The sequence below is a fragment of the Diabrotica undecimpunctata genome, chromosome 5 (genome assembly GCF_040954645.1).
Source record: "Diabrotica undecimpunctata isolate CICGRU chromosome 5, icDiaUnde3, whole genome shotgun sequence".
NCBI classification, from domain to species: Eukaryota; Metazoa; Arthropoda; class Insecta; order Coleoptera; family Chrysomelidae; genus Diabrotica; species Diabrotica undecimpunctata.
Window position 1 is genome coordinate 98,538,462 of NC_092807.1, and position 18,253 is coordinate 98,556,714.

Here is an 18,253-nt window from a genome sequence, read left to right on the forward strand (position 1 = left end):
GTATTACAATGGATGAAACATGGATCCAACACTTCACTCCGGAATTAACTTTGCAGTCATCTTAGTGGACGGCACCCGGAGAAAGCTGTCCAAAACGACCAAAGACGCAACAAACCGCCGGAAAGGTTATGGCCTGTGTATTTTCCGACGCACAAGGAATTAATTTCATTGACTATTTGAAACGTAAAGAAACAATCAACAGCGAATATTATATTTATTGGTTTATTGGAGCATTTGAAGACGACCGAAATCGCAAAAAAAGGCCCCACCCTTTTGTAGAAAAAATTGTTGTTTCACCAAGACAATGCACCGTGTCAAATATCGATGAAAACGATGGTAAAAATAAACGAGTTGAGCTACGAATTGCTTCCGCACCCACGGTATAGTTCAGATCTGGCCCCCAGTAATTACCACCTGATCTAAAAAAATGCTCCGTAGCAAGAAATATCGCTCCGATGAGTAATCGCCGAAATTTATTGACCGAACTTATGGTGTTCAAAGAAAACAGTTTTAGTAATATGTAAAAAAACAATAAGTAGCTACCGCAGCTAAAACATATCAATATTTTGGGTTTGGGTGGGGATTATCAAAAATATCACACATTCTACTAACATTTCGATAGAAAAATGACGTACCTACTTGTTTATTTTGCATATTTCTATTTTTAGTATTCTATCTAATTGCAAAAAATGCTTTTTTATAGATGTTTTTTCAAATCGTTAACGTATTTTTTCACGCTATTTACATTTGTCGAATGTTTCAATGGGTTCGAATAGTGTAAATGTTCTCCATGTAAATCGTTACCTCTTATCTGAATACAAATGGTAGAATTAGGCTCGCGGAAACCTCTTCAAACAGTTTTTAATCTACAAATGTATGTTTAGTATATAGTATTTAGAACCGTATTACTTAATCACAATAAACTATTGATGCAACCAATAAGGTTTATTAATGCTTATATATTTTAGCCAGACTTTCTGGTGACAAAACTATTGTTTCAACAAAATATTCGTTATTACTATACCCCCATCTTTATATAACCATAGAAAGGCTTGTTTAGGTTCCACAAATAATTGTACTTCATTTCTGATACATCTAAGTTGTCTGATGAACCTAAGTGTTGGAACTTTGATTGATCTCCAACAATTGTTCGGGAGAAAGCTTATTAAATTCCTTTCCCCGTGCGTGTACAGTACGAAATATTTTAGGACCATGGACTGTACAAGAGTTTCCTTCGATATAGATAAGCAGACTTCACGGCGATGGTTCCGTATGTGTTTGGTTTTATAGGGGTTTGTACTTAGAGAAAAATAAGCGTAATTAATCGATACTACACATTTAATAACGAGAATATTTACAAAAGCACTATTACTAATTAAAAAGAGTTTGCTTTACCACATTGTTCATTATTCTACCGGCGTTTTAGGGCGCACGAACATAGCGAAAACTAATACACATTTCACCGCACTTTTTAGAGTAAGAGATTATAGCGTACCGAGTACCAGCACACAGCCGATACCTTCGGCTGTTAACTTGAGACTCTAATCACATCTGCAATTCTTTTTTGGCTTGAACCAAACCTTATCTTGTCTACCGATCGGCGTCAGTTTTACCCAAGGAGGCCCTTCTAAGAATTTTATGGCACAAACACCCTGCAATCAAAAGGTACAGTCTGTCGCATAAGATAAAATTCAACATTTGTGGAAACGAAAAATAAACTGAAATTAATATAAAATGTTGTTTTTACAACACTAAGGTTGTATCGTTATTCCTTTTATTGTACCTTCAAGCGTCAGGTTGGTAGGTATGTGTTCTGTCATTTTGAAGTGTTTGTTCTTTGTGTCTACTATCATCTTCAGACTAGTTCTATGTCTGTCATTGATTAAATATTTTTTGATTTTCGTCTACGAAGTATCTGATGACGCTTCAATTTGTTTTTTAGTTTCGTTTGTTAAGATGTCATTTCAATCATGTCATTTTAATCAGTTATCAACAAGTCCTCAGAGAGTCTTCGTCTAAGGGCTAGCAACCCCAGTGGATTACCGTGCAGCTAATTCCGTTTATAGCTTAAACATCCTGGTTTTTTAATATTAAAAACCTAAGAAGGAACGAGAGGCATTCTACGGACAATTGCAAACCATCCCTGAATGAGATGCCTCATGACGAACGCTTAATTCTTATGGGTGACTTTAATGCACGAATCGGAAATGAAATAGTTCTAGGTGTAAAATAAAGATTTAATGAAAACCAAATCAACGCAAATGGAGAAATCATGGTTAATATATGTGCTTTTAAAGAACTGAGAATCAATAATAAATTTTTCGACAATAAGCTCCAGTATAAATATACATTTGAAAACTCCAGGGGGCACAAATCTATAATTGATTTTATAGTCACTACTTAATAGGAAAATCCACCCAAAGCAGAATTTAGATATCTGAATTTTTAAACTCAGCAGACGCAGGAAGTGAACACAAACTAGTACTAGCAAAAATAAGAATGAAAATAACGCCAAAATATTTTCTACAGGAAATCACCGAAGAAAAGTTCAATGTAGAATCACTGTGGAACGACTTTACAAGAGAAATGTACCAAAGGAGGCTAGCACAGAAGATACAGCTGAAACAAATAGACGACATCAAAGATATAAACGCGAGCTGGGAGAAAATTAAAAACAACATTGAAGAAGCAGCAACAGAAGCTCTAGGAAAACACAGTCATTCTGAACAAAAGAAACAACAACAATACACCATGGTTCAGACAAGAAATAAAAGACAAATATAAAGAGAAACGAGAGGCCTACACGAAGTATAAAAGATCAAATACTCCAGAATCCCGAGACACCTATAGAAGAATGCAAAATGAAACAAAGCAGTTAGTAAGAAGAACAAAAAATGCACACTGGGAATAGTTGACAAAAATGATGGAAAGCGACTTCTACGGTACACAAAAAAAATATGGAGATTCATAAGAAACCAACGGAAAGGAATGGCAGAATTGAAGTAATACAATAACATACCAGCAAACGTATGGGAAAGATACCTGACGGAACTGATTAAATGAAAGGAAAATAATAATCAACACAATAACGTACCTGAATTAAGACATGAAATAGAAATCAGTTTTCGGGAAGTAGAGATAGCCATAAATTCACTCCAACATAGAAAGTCCCAGGACCAGATGGAATAACCAACGAGCTTCTAGAACACGGAGGTGAGAGTCTAACCCTAGAGATCACAAAACTTAATATTGACCACGAAAGTCCTAACCAACAAAATCACTAAACTAACAACTGTATCAGATGAACAACAAGGATTCAGATCTGGGAAAATCCAGCGTAGGCGCCATATTTGTTGGAGACAAATCACAGAAAAGGCCATCGAGTACAATAAATCAGCATATCTATGTTTTATAGACTTGACAAAGGCTTTCGATGGCATCCAAGTCGAAGACGTCTTACACCTACTGTATAAAAGAGACATACCAATCAATATTATACAAACTATCGAAAACATGTACTTCCATAATCGAATACAGGTACAGATAAATGGAAAACTAACGCAGTGTATACCAGTTCAAAGCGGAGTCAGACAGGTTGACTCTTTAAGCCCACTGCTCTTTAATATAATAATGGACGAAATAATACAAGCAGTACGTAAAGGTCATGGTTACAGAATGAGGAACAAAGAAATCAAAATATTATGTTATGCAGACGACGCCGCAATAATCACCGAGATAGAAGACGAGCTCCAAAGATTAACACACATCTTCAATACAACAGCCAAGAAATACAATATGATAATATCAGAAGAAAAAACCTAATGTATGACAACATCTAAATACCCACTATGATGTAAAATCGAAATTGATGGGAAAATAATAAAGCAGGAAGCATGGTTTAGATATCTGGGAATAGATATAACTATTTACGGAGATGTTAAACAAGAAGTACGACAACAAAGCTTAAAAGCAAGTAAAGCAGCGGAATCTCTTAATGACCCAATCTGGAAGAACGAACATCTAAGACAAGACACAAAAACAAGAATCTATAAAGCAGCAATTAGACCTATATTAACATTACAGGGAAAAGTCTATTGGACAGGGAGAGAAGCGAAAACATAAGAGCATGCAATATAGAAGACAAATGGATGGGCGACAAAACGAGAACAAGAGTTGGACGAACAGATTAGTAGAATGGCGGAAGGATAGCACGAATAGCACGAGATAAGTCACCACATGGACAAAGAGGTATTGGAAGACCAAGAAAAAAATGGTGCGATAATTTAAACAATTTAGGAGGCTAATATTAAAGAAGAAACAGGCTTTAAAACCTACATATAAGAAGGAAGAAGAAGAATATGGAAGCATGAAAGATTTTTAAGAGCTATAATGCAAAGACGATGATGGCGAATGTGTACCATGGAAACTCAAGAATAAATTACCTAAATTACCTAACATAAATAAAGAGAAAATTGGACATGTTTAATAACTTTACAAATCAAAATCAAGGAAGTTCTAATACAACAAATATTTCATAATTCATTTGAACCCTCATATTTAACAGTATTAACAACTGCTCCTTTCAACAATAGTAAAACCAAAGAATATAGTAAGCGTCTATATTCTTTGGTAAAACTAAAATATCTTAGAACTCATTTCATTGAACGATACCGAGAAATGTTCTATGAAAATATTATTTTTAACTCCTGTTTTTCTACTATTTGTAAACAAAAACAGCTTTCAATGCGTGTATAGGTCGTCAATCGAATATTGATGCAAAAATATTCAATTGGAATATACTTAAATAATGGAAACTTATTTTAAATTCAAAGCAATCACTATTACGTATATAATATATTACATTTTGTCGTTTCCAGGACCTATTAATTGTCCTACAATCACAGAAAGCATCGACCAACACTAATTTTAATAGGATAGGTATTTCCCGTCTCGACGATTCTTTAGAATAAACCAGAGAAAAGTTGAAAGTTCTAACATATTATATTTACCTAAGTGTCAAATCTTAGAAGGTCAAGGCAAAGAGACAATAACATTGCCCAGTTCAAGGAATTTCTAAAGTACTTTAACTATATTTTTACTTTATTAGATTAAACTGGAGTGTTATGAAGATAATAATTGTGTTGAATGCAACAGTTGTGTTTTGCCGGCAACTTATATAGAATATAAATTAAGTAGTACTTACCATGTAACATATCATTGGTAGACCTGCCAAATGTATAGCTTGAAATCCAAAGCAAAAATAACCCATGCACAGCCCTACAACTAATCCAAATGCATGCCTGATTTCTGTTCTTGTCTTACTAGGGTGGAGTACTGTTCTATAAAGTGTAGATAAAAGCAGAGCAACGAATTGGCTTATAAGAAAATTGAGTTGATCAGTCTCTAGTCCGGCATATTGTGCCAGGCCTGCGAATATTTGGCTGCCTTGGTAGCTGGAAGTTCTTAAACTCATCTTAAGACTTTTTTGCTTTACACAGTTAACATTTGCTTAGTTTTCACGCTTGACATTTGAGTCACACGCACTGTCAAAACAAATATTCACAAACATACATACGACCTACGTTCTCTTTGGCGCGTTTCTACCTAATGCTTCGTTTCCACCTATTTTATTAAGAGAAAGCGGTGTTGCCGCGCCATTTACTTCTTCATATTTAATTTTAAATATCTCCTACACCATAATTAAAAAACCATTATCTATTTTGTTTCAATATAATTAATCCCTACTATTATTATAGTTGTATATTTTTAGAACAATACTATATTTTAATATTTAATTAAATTTTTATTATCGTTTCTACTTTCTTTTTTATAAAAGTTGTTTAATCAAATATTTTTAATATACAGTTCGTCAAATTATCCAAGAGATTTATTATTATTCATTGCTGATAAGATACTTACTGTATACTTAGGTACCTATAACTTTTTGTAAATTAGTAATTTATTTTATGAAATGGCTTATGAATTAATACAGTTTTAACAAAAAAAGGAAAGAAAAATGAACATATCTAACTGAAAATTTAGATTTCTGCCATTTCAGTAAGAAGGCTTGGTGTCTGCTGAAGAAATTTGATACAAAACTAATAAATAACAAAACAAGCTCAGTTACTGCTGATGAAATAGCTACCAGAACAGTGGACTTATACTGGGCCTGGAAAATTTTTAATTAATGTGGGATCCAAAGCAAGGTAATCTCCAAAATGGCAATTTTAATACATACCAAATCAAATGTCGAAAACGTTTCTACAAAAGTGCTTTTAAAGGATTGGAAAAACTTATTTATAATAGAACCGCTGGCAGAATCGTACAAACACTACCTACGCAGGAAGTCGGTTTTTAAAATTTCCTCAAAACATCCGTGGCGTTTATCTTTATAAATATCACAGCAGGTTATTGTACAGTGTTGAGATAATTACTTACATAGAAGGTTTTGCAAATAATTCCTTGCAAAATACCTGCTTGATTAATCAACCAGATGCTGTGTGTGATAGAAGTTGTTTTCATCATCATCACCGGGCCCTTTGCGTCCACTGCTGGACATAGTCATCCTTAATTTTTGTCCATTGTGCTCTAGCTTGAGCACTTTTCATCCAATTTCTTGACATTTTCTTGAGATCGTCAGTCCAACGAGTAGGGCGTTTTCCTCTAATTCTTTTGTCTTACCTCGTCCTCCACTCAAGCAATCTCTTTGTCCATGTTTCATTACTGATTCGGGCGACATGTCCAGCCCAGTTCCATGTCAGTGGAATTTTCCTCTGAGCTATTTGCAGCGTTTTAGAAGTTGTAGCTGTCAATGTCAAAGTTTCGGCACCATAGGTCATCACAGGCAACACACATTGGTCAAATATTTGACGTTTTAAAGAAATTGGTATATAGCTTTTAAAGATGTCTTTGAGGTTTCCATAGAAGTTGTTTCACCAACTATAAAAAAGAAAATGAGGAGAAACTGCATCACCAATGGTATATAATTTTTTATTTTTAATCCATATACTTAAGTAACATGAGTTTTAAATTTAATAAATTTAGTTGCTATTGCTTGGTCAAAAGATAACAGCATTCCAATCAGAAGTCTTTGAACTGACTTGTATCTGCGTAATTGATAACAGGCAAAAGTACAAATACAAACAAGTTTATGCGTCTACTGCCCAAAGTGAAGTTAAGGAGATCAAAGAATTGTATGGGTAAAACGACCAAATACTGAAAAATGTAAAGAAACATGAAATTCTTATAGTAATGGAGGGATATTAATGCCAAAATAAACACAGGAAAATGCGAAGACTTGATTGGTGAGCACGGAATTGGCGAACGCAATGAAACTTTTATAAATAGTAAGTATAACAAATAGTTTTTCAAACTACCAAATGGAAGACCATCTACGTGGAAGTCACCCCAAGCATAAGCGTGGCCACAGCGGCTACAGTGGAATCTTTCGAGGGCCGCAAAAATTATGATCGTTCTAAAAAGTAAAAATTTGACAATAGGAAAGTCAGAAATTATAAATAGGGTAGATATAGCTTCTATGGATCACCATTGGAATTTTAAAATTGAACCCGAAGATACAAAATTTAACTCGAAAAAATATATTGAGGGCGGTATATTAAGAAGTTTTTATAAACGCCTAACAGTTAAAAAAGCTCTATGTATTTACCAGAAGAGTTTTAATAATTTTTTATGGCTCGATTTTTTTGTCGAATCATATTTATTTATATTAAAAACGAAATATTTAAAAGTAATTATACTATAATTAAACTACCAGCAAGACGTTTGTATACTTGGATCTCTCCGCAAGATCAACAAGGATCAACAAGAGATTCCGTAATGGATGCCTATCAGTTAAAAATTAACCCGGTGCTGACGTCTCGTCAGATCATATTCCTGTTATTGGTAGGTTTAGATTTAAACAGGTTACAAAAAAGAATAGTAACAAAAATGTGATATAAGAAGACTAAAATATAAAGAAACAAAGGAGACAGTCGCACGGATCCTTTCAGAAAAGCTAAGCAACATGGAGCAACCATATGATCCAGAAGAATCACTCTTGAATATATGTGAAACCTTAACAAGATCAGAGAAGAAGATCTAATAGAAAATAAAGATAAGAGGAAAAGTTGGAGGAATGACAATATCATGGAAAAAAGGAGAAAATCAAAGAATAACAAAATAATGTACAAACATATTCAGAGACAAATAAGAAACCGAAATAAGAACCGAAACCGAAAAAATCCGGTTACTACGATATGATATCTTTCCTATACTGTTGCACGGAGTTGAGTTTCACAGACGCTACTTGCAAAAAATTAAGGCTTTCGAAATTTGGCTTTATCGTCGAATCCTGAAGATATCCCATAACGACCACGTTACGAACAAGGACGTTTTATTAAGGATGCAAAAGAAAAACAGTTGTTAATCACAATAAAAAACAGCCAAACTCGAATACCTTGGTCACATCATGAGGAACAGCGAAAGATATGGCTTGCTGCAATTAATTCTAGAAGGAAAAGTAGAAGGAAGACGAGGACCAGGACGGCAAAGGATTTCCTGGTCAAACCACAAATATTTTCAGAGCAGCAGTTTGCAAAATACAGATTGTCATGATGATCGCCAACATCCGAAGCCTATAGGCACTACAAGAAGAAGAAGAAGATACTATAATTTATAGGGTTCCATTCGTTTTTGTTTCAGCTTTTAATCGTTTTTTATTTTTTCAAAGTTAATTTTTTAACAGATTTTATTCTCTGATTACTGAAATTAACTTACGATACCTAATACGGTATCTTCTTCTAATGACGCTACAGCCCTTTGTGAGTCTTGGCCTGCTTAACAATGTTCTTCCATTCTGCCCTGTCGGATACCTTCCTTCGTCACTGCCTAATGTTCATGGTTTTAAGATCCCTCTCTACGTCGTCTATCCATCTTTTACGAGGCCTTCCTCTTGTTATGTTTCCTTGGGGCTTCCATCTCTGGACTACTTTTACAGCTCGATTATCTTGCATTCTTTCTAGGTGACCAAGCCAGTTTAGTCTTTGCGACTTTACAAATCTGACAATATCTGCGCTCTGCATTAGTTCATCCAGCTCGTGGTTCATTTTAATTCTTCACGAACCATCGCTGCATTAGGTTGGTCCAAATATCTTCCTTAGTATTTTGCGCTCAAATATTCTCAGTTGATTTTCATCAGTGGTTGAGAGGGTCCAAGTTTCACATTCATATGTGACCACTGGTCTAATTACTGTTTTGTAGATTCTCAGCTTAGACTCACGATTCAGTAACTTACTTTTCATTAAGTCTTTGTATGCATAAAAGCACTTATTACCGCTAAGAATCCGTGCTTGTATTTCTTGACTGATGTTGTTGTTGTCATTTATTATTGAGCCTAGGTAGGGAAAAGTGGAGGCATCTAATACGGTATAAGGTGGATAACTGGAGAAGAGCAGCCAAGGAAAGTACCATTTCGAATATTTATAATTATAAATATTTTTATTGTGGATTTATTTATTATTTAGTGTTTTACAATCAGATATCTTTATTAGATAAGTTAAAAAAGGATAGGAAACATCTTTTAAACATGATGTGAAACCACAATACTGTGCTCGATGACCTTTGCTTAGACTTTCCAAAAATAACATCAGAAAGATCTTCTAGAATAGTAATATAATATAAGAGGTCTTTAACAACTAAAACTAGAACAGTTTTCAGCCAAATAACAGGTAAAGGGAAAAAAAATGAGAAGTCGGGCTTTTTCTATCCACTTCCAACTTCAAATGGTTGAAATATGGTCCAACAAAAGATGCATTTTTTGTTTTTCGTGCATATATTTTGACATTAACGACAGTACTAAGCCTGGGTTGATAGACACTGCGTTTAATTCTAGTGGATTTTTATCGTAGAGAAAAGCTATAGAATTATTTAAAATGCAAATTTAGCATATTAACTTATATGTTAAATATGAGAATATGCTATATATGATTTATAACGTGAATAATTCAGTAGATTTTCAAATCCAAAAGAAAAACGAGGCTAAATTAAAAGCCAGAGAGAAGCAGCGACACAATTTTTTAGATTATATCTTCTCTTCTTCAGGTGCCATAGGTTGGCAATCATCATAGCTATTTTAATTTTTGATTCAGTAGCTCTAAAAAGTTGTTTTGAGCTGCATCCAAACCATTCTCTCAGGTTCTTGAGCCATGAAATTCGTCTTCTTCTGATGCTTCTTCTACCATCTATCTTTCCTTATGCATTATGAGTCGCAGGACGCCATACTTCTCGCCCCGCATCACATGTCCGAGATACTGTAGCTTTCTTTCTTTAATTGTAAGTTCAACTTCCTTCTCTTTACCTATTCTTCTCAGTACTTCATTGTTCGTAACTCTATCTACCCAGGAAACCCTCATAATTCTTCTATAGGTCAACTCTTCTATAGTCCCTTTCAAAGGCGTTAAGTCGTCTCATTGTGTCTAGATTTAACGTCCATGATTCCACTCCATAGTATAGTAAACTGTATACGTAACATTTTGTTAGGCGTACTTTAAGAGCTTAAGTTAAATCTTTGCCACATAGGACCTTTTTCATTTTCATAAAATTAGAACGTGCTTTTTAGATTCTGACTTTGATTTCTGCAGTGTAGTCATTATTTTCTGTTATAAGTGTTTCTAGGTAAATGTACTTTTTTACTCTTTCGATCTGCTGGCCCTCTACTGTCAAGATTTCGTTAGTATTATGGTTGATTTTACAAATTTTCATAAACTTCGTCATTTTGATATTGAGCGAGAGTCCGTACTCCCTACTACACATTACTATTTTACTTATGAGTCTTTCCAGGTCTTGTAAACTATCGGCTATTATTACTGTATCATCTGCATATCTGATGTTGTTAACTAAGACTCCATTTACTCTTATGCCGACTGTTTCATCTTCCAGAGTTTCTCGAATTACCTCTTCAGAATAAGCGTTAAATAATAGAGGTGGTAGTATGCAGCCTTGCCTCACTCCTCTCTTTATTTCCATTTCTTCAGATGTCTCTTTTTCAATTCGCTGATTGTAATAAAGGTTTGTTATTAGCCTTAAATCTCTTTCATCTAGGTTTTTATTTTTTAGAATTTCCATGAGTCGGCCATGTTTTACTTTATCAAACGCTTTTTGTTTTACTTTATCAAACGTTTACTTTATCAAACGCTTAGATTATATGAAGAAAGTAATTGATATATTAATTATAGTTCTAGTAAAAGATGGATCATCATGAAACGGAACAAAGCAATCATAAAAGATTGTTTCACGAAATTGTACAACTTCTTAAAAAATATGACCTTACATTAAAGCCATATTTGGAACCAGCCTCAAATAACTGCACTTATCTTAGCAACTACATACATTCAAAATGATATTTTACTTTATCCCAAAAATGCAATTCTATGGAATATTCAAAATCAAGTAAAACGGGTAGCCTCTTTCTGTAATTGTAGACGAGACTTTTGATGTCACTCTCCACGAGCAGATTGGTATTGTTTTTAGATCAATCCCTAAGAATATTACATTTCCAGTTGAAAGGCTAAGCATTGAAACTGTTTAGATAACATTGAAAGGACATAACCTAATAACAAATTTATTTTGGTTATACATTTTACTAGTATTTTTTATAATAATCTTTTCTTTACAACAATATCGGTTGTAATGAAAATCACATAATCGTTTTCAAAAAGATTATTTTAAAAAATTCTGGAAAAATGAGATATTGTTATTGGTTAGGTCATTTCAAAATTGACGTACTGACACAATCTCTCGTATAAACATATTATTTTTACGAAAAAAATTTTTTGTGTAGTCGATACATTCTTGAGCGTTTGGCAACGGTGCGACACTTGAATGATATCTATGGTCTCCCCTCCGGATACTTTTGCTGGTCGGATGTTATATGCACCGTACGCGAAGAGTTGTTTGTAATTTGCGCCTCCTCGTCCCTAGTGTTACGGCTCAGTTTTGCATCACAGCGGACTTAAATTTGTACCGTTTGGAAGCTGAAAGTTATTCTCGCATGACTGACTGATGAGATGAAGCATTGAACTAATGATAAAATACATTTAACAGTTAGGACAAGGGCCAAGGCTAAACACATCTTGTTTATTTTTGCATATTGCCCTATATTGTGGAAAGATATAGTGCCTTATCTAGTTGCATATTGGAAACAATTTCCAGGGGCGTATTGAGATTTATGAACTCACTGACGTTTTGGGTTAGTTCTAGTTAAAAACAAATATGGTACTTCAACATTAAGAAGTACAAAAACAGATACGAGGGCTTTCAGTAAATTGGTAGTTAAAATGGATTCCAAATATTTACAAAATAGTTTGCAGTTTGTATGACTCTTGATATATTTTACACGACTTTATAGGTAGGGAAGACTAGGTGGACTTGAGACAAAAAATAAATTTAATTTTTTATAAATTATACAATTTGCAATTTAAAGATAATAGGTAGTGCAAGTGAATTGTGTGTTATTTAGCTAATCTTGCCATACTTTTTAATTTATTGAGCTTCATTGTACGCATAGGTGTTTTTTAGTTAATATTTGTTTTGTTAAAAGTATGGACCGTGATTTGGGTGAAAGTAGTGATAAAAAGTGGGGAAGATATCAACAAAATTATGAAAAAAGGAAAGGACAGGGAAAATGAACGATGTGATGAAGAAATTGAGGCTCTCAACACACGAAACAGCTCCAGACTGTAAGTGTAGTCGATTCAAATGCTTTAATAAAATTACACAATGTGAAAGAATTTGTCTTTCTATTGATTCATTTCCTATTTTAATAATCTGGGACTGAAGACAAACAAAATTTCTTTCTTTCAAGACTGATTCAGGTGTTTATAATCATAAAAAAATGCATGGTATGATTTTAGAGTTTGTGCAAAAGTTGATAGGACATACAGGATGTGACTATTTGCTACAAAGTTTTCATTTCTCTATTTGGAATTACTCCAAGAAGGAATCAGACTGTTCAGAAATCTCTACTTATCTATGGTTGTAGCCCAAAACATGGGAGAGGAAAACATTTAAACCGACCACATAAACATGTCAGAAGAAAATCATATATTGGCGTCGGACTCGACAGACATGAGGAGCAAGATGTACAACGACTTCTACTCTGAAAAATCTGTCGAGTCTATAGAAGGTCAGAAGATTTGCCCAATATTGTATACGAGAAACTGTGTTATATGGGGGCGGTTCTTGTATGTTTGGGCAGGCATTTTCATGGATGGGAAAACCCAGTTGGTTTTCGTTCTTGGTGGAGGATGTGGAGGAGGTTTAACGGCGGATGGTTACATCTGAAACAATTTGGAAAAACGTGTGGTTCCATACGCGGTATTTATAGGTGATGCATTTGTTTTAATGCACGATGCCATACCGCATGAGTCACCACCACCTATCTGACTGAGATCGGTATACCTACAATAAATTGGCCTGCGTTCAGCCCGGACTTAAATCCAATAGAGAATGTTTGAGATAAGCTTAAAGAAAGGGTCCGGGACAGAAATCATGCACCAGGGAGCATAATGGAATTGAGAGCTGTGCTTAATGATGAATGGGTACGCAATGCGTGAAGAATTTATTAGAAAAGTCATCTAATTTATGCGAAATCGATTGGAAAGTGTACTTAGGGATTTTAATTAGGCGTGTAGGAGTGGTAATATCAAATACTAAAAAATAAAGGAATTCCTTTTTATAATTGATGATTTGTCTGTTTTAACCGTCTTTCTTGCGTTCGTTCCAATGATGAATATTTTAGGAAACTCTGTATTGCATATTGTTTCTATAATGCGTCCTAAAATTAATGCAATAGTAGTTTTTGTAAGTTCAATAATAAAGTTATTGATTGCGCATTATATATTTTTATTTCCATACTTCTTATAATGAAAAAGGAGGTGTAATCTCAAATCTCGCTTTTGAGTCAATTGTTTTGTACTAAGTAGTTAGTACAACTGAATTTTTTGACATGACATATTGACATACATAAAAATAACCTGTTCATATCCACGATTCATCCATGTAAAAATATGAAAACAAATAAACATAATCAAACTCTATAATCATCATTAAATCCAGCATCCTATGGAAAATAAAAAACACAACATGAAGGATGACTTTGCACAATGAACATGAGTGGATGAAACAGAAGGTAACAGAAATGGAGAAAAATAACCACCTAGAATTAAAAGCCTAAAACAAGGAGAAAAATACTATTTTAACTATTTATAATATATGTAGGTGTTGCCAACAAATTATTGCAGAAAACCTTATCTTAAGTTTATTAAAAAGCCATTTGTATTTGAGTGGTTTTATCTACCATAAACAAATAGACCAAAACAAAGGGATATTTATTTATGGGTATATCTGCTACCTACTTGTGTTAGTAATCTCATCGAATAGAAAAGACTTCGTAATGACATGCAGATAATAAATTCTATAATAATTTGGTGGCGAAAGAAATGTACTTTATTCCTTTTGTACTAAAAGCTTAGCGACAATCATTAAAAATATACTTTTATATTCTAATAGTTAATAAACACATTATGCAATAATATAATCGCTTGATATAATATGAGTAATATATTTATTTAGAAATGTTTATATTATTTAAGTTAATATTTATGAATTAAAAACTTTCACTTTTTGATATCTCATGCCAAGCCAGTGCCGTACTTCGTTTAATAAATTATCATACTACCCTTTATTTAATTTAGTTTTATATTAAATGTTAAAGCTATGTATAAATAAACCTGAACCCTTTCGTGTGCAATTTTTTAGCTACTTTAGTTGAAAATATTCTTGGGTAGGTAGCTAAACTTCATATAATAATTACTTGACAACTTATTGAAATATTACATATTTCTATCAAAGTCAGTTTTGGAAATAACTTGGGTGGAAAGATAGTTTCTCACTATATAGACAGAAAATATTGCTGACTGGAAAAATGTAAGCCAAAAATTTAGTAAAACGGCACTTACTGAATTTAAACTAATTTATTTTCGAACAAAAAAAAAACAAACTCTTAACGAAACATAGAAAGTAAATGGATAAAATGAAGCATGAATTAATGCAAATAGTGACCTTACGACTGGTACATATATAGGTTGCTGGTCTTTTTTGTATGGATTTGGCGCTATAACATCTGCATCGTCTATAGGTACCACCTAGAGTGGGATGGTGTTGACCTACTCCCGCTAGTCGGACATCTTCCTACTTTTCGCAAGAAATGCTGAAGGTCTTCCTCTTCATTTTCTAGAGCAATATGTACCAATTAGCTGGCAAGAGAAATTGCTACTAATAGATAATTGATCCCTTGACTTTTCATTATTATTTTCTTCTTCTTCTTCCTACTTTATAAATAGGCTTAATGCCTGTTTTACTTCGGTTTTTAGCTTCAATTGACGTTGTCTGACCATCTTTTTCTCAGTCCCCAATGATCTTCTTCCATTTGGCGATTTGTCTCTTGCTATTCGTACTATTCTATTTTCTGTCATTCTTTGGACGTGTTGATTCCATTCCACTTTTATTCTTTTGGTCCTCGTGTTTATTTCCTCTATACCACATCTCGCTCGTATTTCCTCACTTCTTACTCTGTCTCTTAGAGTTTGGTTTGTTATTTTTCGTAAGACTTTTATTTCTGTTGTTTCCAGTAGTCTTTGTGTTTTCGCCGTATCTGCTCTTGTTTCCGCTGTGTACGTCATTATCTTTATTTTGAATACAGAAAAGCAAAAATGAATTGATAACGGCCATATCAATATCAAGAAATACATAATTCTGTGCCACTATTTGACAGAACGTCTTTTAACTTCATACCTTTCCTGCAATTGGTCAAGCGTGTCAACATGTTCCATTATTTTATTGAATTCAGCAACAAAAGTCCATCTACCTGATATGCAACTAGAGGGCATTTAGTCTTAAATTGAAATTTTCCCTTTCGTAATGGCACTCCATCTTTAAAAATCTCTCTGGTAATCTCTGGTTTAGTAATTTTACAGAGTTAAAAATTTCAAATGCCACAATGTTCATTTGGTGCTGAACATCGTCTATGAACTTCATTATTACCGTGTTGCCTAGATCTAATTCTACATTTGGTTAATTTGGCTATACTTTTCTAGTATATTGGCTGAAATCGGCCAAATACCAAGCTTTGTACCACCTTTTGACTAACTTCATTAGCATGTACAATTTAAGTAAGCTTCTTCCCTTAAATCTTATCATAGTCTCATCATTGTGCTTCATCGACTTCTCCAAGGCGTTTGACAAGGTCAAACATGATAAACTTATGGAAATGCTCAGGAAGATGCATATTGATGGCAAGGATCTGCGCATAATAACCAGTCTCTATTGGAACCAAAGTGCTGAGATAAAGATGGGCAACTTACACAGTGGGAAGATAGATATTAAAAAGGGTGTACGACAGGGATGCGTCCTCTCGCCGCTCCTGTTCAATATATACTTTAAACAAATCTTCAGAGAAGCACTGGGAGAAGTTTCGGAGGGTATCAAAGTAAACGGAGAGGTAATCAATAATATTAGATATGCTGACGACACAGTTATTATCGCAAATGACTGCAACGAGCTTCAAAGACTCATGCAAAGCATACACACAGCAAGTCAAGAATATGGTTTAGAACTCAATACAACCAAAACTAAATGCATGCTCATCAGCAGAATTAGCAGAACACAACAACCTCCGATGCAAATGACATTAAACAACCGAAAAATAGAACAAGTGGAGACATACACATACCTTGGAACCACAGTCAACACAAAATGGGACCAGTCAACAGAAATAATATCACGAATTGAAAAAGCACGAAACGCGTTCAACAATATGAAAAAGTGGTTCACAAGCAAAATCTCATTGGAACTAAAATTAAGACTGGTCAAGTGTTATGTCTTCCCGGTCTTGTTCTATGGAGCAGAGGCATGGACCACAACGGAAGCCACCCTGAAGAAACTAGAATCCTTTGAGCTGTGGATATATCGCCGTATTCTTCGGATATCCTGGACAGACCACATCACTAACGTGGAAGTAATGCAGAGAATATGCAAAAGCAAAGAAATAATCTTCACCGTAAAGAAACGGAAGCTTGAGTACTTCGGACATGTCATGAGGCATACTAAGTACCGGCTGCTACAGTTAATAGTCCAAGGAAGAATCGACAGTAGGAGGGGACCGGGAAGAAGACGACACTCATGGATGCATAACCTGCGACAAATGGTTCGGACTAACATCGACCGAACTGTTCAGACGTGCCGTAAACAAAGTCAAAATAGCCTTGTTAATAGCCAACATCCGAAACGGATAGGGCAAAGGAAGAAGAAGTCTCATCAACTGATCAATAAGATGTTCTTTTTATATATTTTTTTCAGTTATTAAATTCAGTTCTTCGATTACACGACGAACCTTGTGCAGTTTATCGTAATCAGGATCATGTCTATCTTTGTTAAACTGATTGATGTGTAGGTTTTCCACTATATTTTGTTAAACCCTTAGAGTTTTGAGTCTGGGCGTAAGTAATTTTTCGAATAAGGCAACTGATGTATTCCCATTTGTATTTGCAGTCCAATAATAGCCTTTATACCTGCTTCGTCAAAAGTATTACATTTGTAAAGCTTTCTTTAAAGAAATATTTCTCCTTATGGACAATATTCTTGTATTCTCGGCTAACATCCTTTTGAAAGTTCGAGGTATTCTCCCCTCTATAGTTTCATTATTTTCACCAATGTCATCGATATGTTCAGTCATAAGAGCTGTGGTAAATCAAAATCTTGAAATGTTTTTGATGTTTATACATTCTATTAAAAAAATGAGTGTTATCCAGTTCAGACTTCGTCTGCCTTCGGGTCATATTCTGGTTCTGAGTAGTATAATCTTAAAGACAACATTTGTCTTTTGATGGCACAAGAATTTTAACTTCGTTTAAGTAAATATTACAGGATGTTATGGTATAGCAACAGTGTAGTTATCTCACAACATCCAATCTTAATTGGATTTACGACCCGTCGTAATACAATCTGTTAAATTCCAATTGAACTAAAGCAGTTTCTCTGTTTACATTCACAACGATTTATATAAGCTATCGACGCTACTCAAATTATTATATTTTTTAACCTTCTAAAACTGAGATAAAATTGTGTTTTTTTCAAATATTGGAAGCTTCTAGGTGCAAATAATAAAATTAAATAATAATAAACATTTTCACGATCGTTT

General features: G+C 34.1%; 2 protein-coding genes across 3 annotated transcripts in view; one reads left to right on the forward strand and one right to left on the reverse strand.

The window, feature by feature from the left end:
• LOC140441541 (uncharacterized) overlaps positions 1 to 18,253 on the forward strand; it is a 129,942-nt gene that overhangs the window by 81,325 nt on the left and 30,364 nt on the right. The gene's annotated exons all lie outside the window — the stretch shown is intronic.
• Positions 1 to 18,253, reverse strand: part of oys (lysophospholipid acyltransferase 6) — a 312,406-nt gene that overhangs the window by 50,000 nt on the left and 244,153 nt on the right. Inside the window, exon 1 of one of the 2 annotated variants that reach the window (XM_072532323.1) lies at positions 5,204 to 5,645. The exons of the other annotated variant lie outside the window; for it this stretch is intronic. Within the exon in view, the coding sequence (XP_072388424.1) occupies positions 5,204 to 5,473 (270 nt within the window). The 5' untranslated portion in view covers positions 5,474 to 5,645. Of the gene's footprint in view, positions 1 to 5,203; positions 5,646 to 18,253 lie in introns of those variants that run through there. 2 annotated transcript variants of the gene reach the window in all.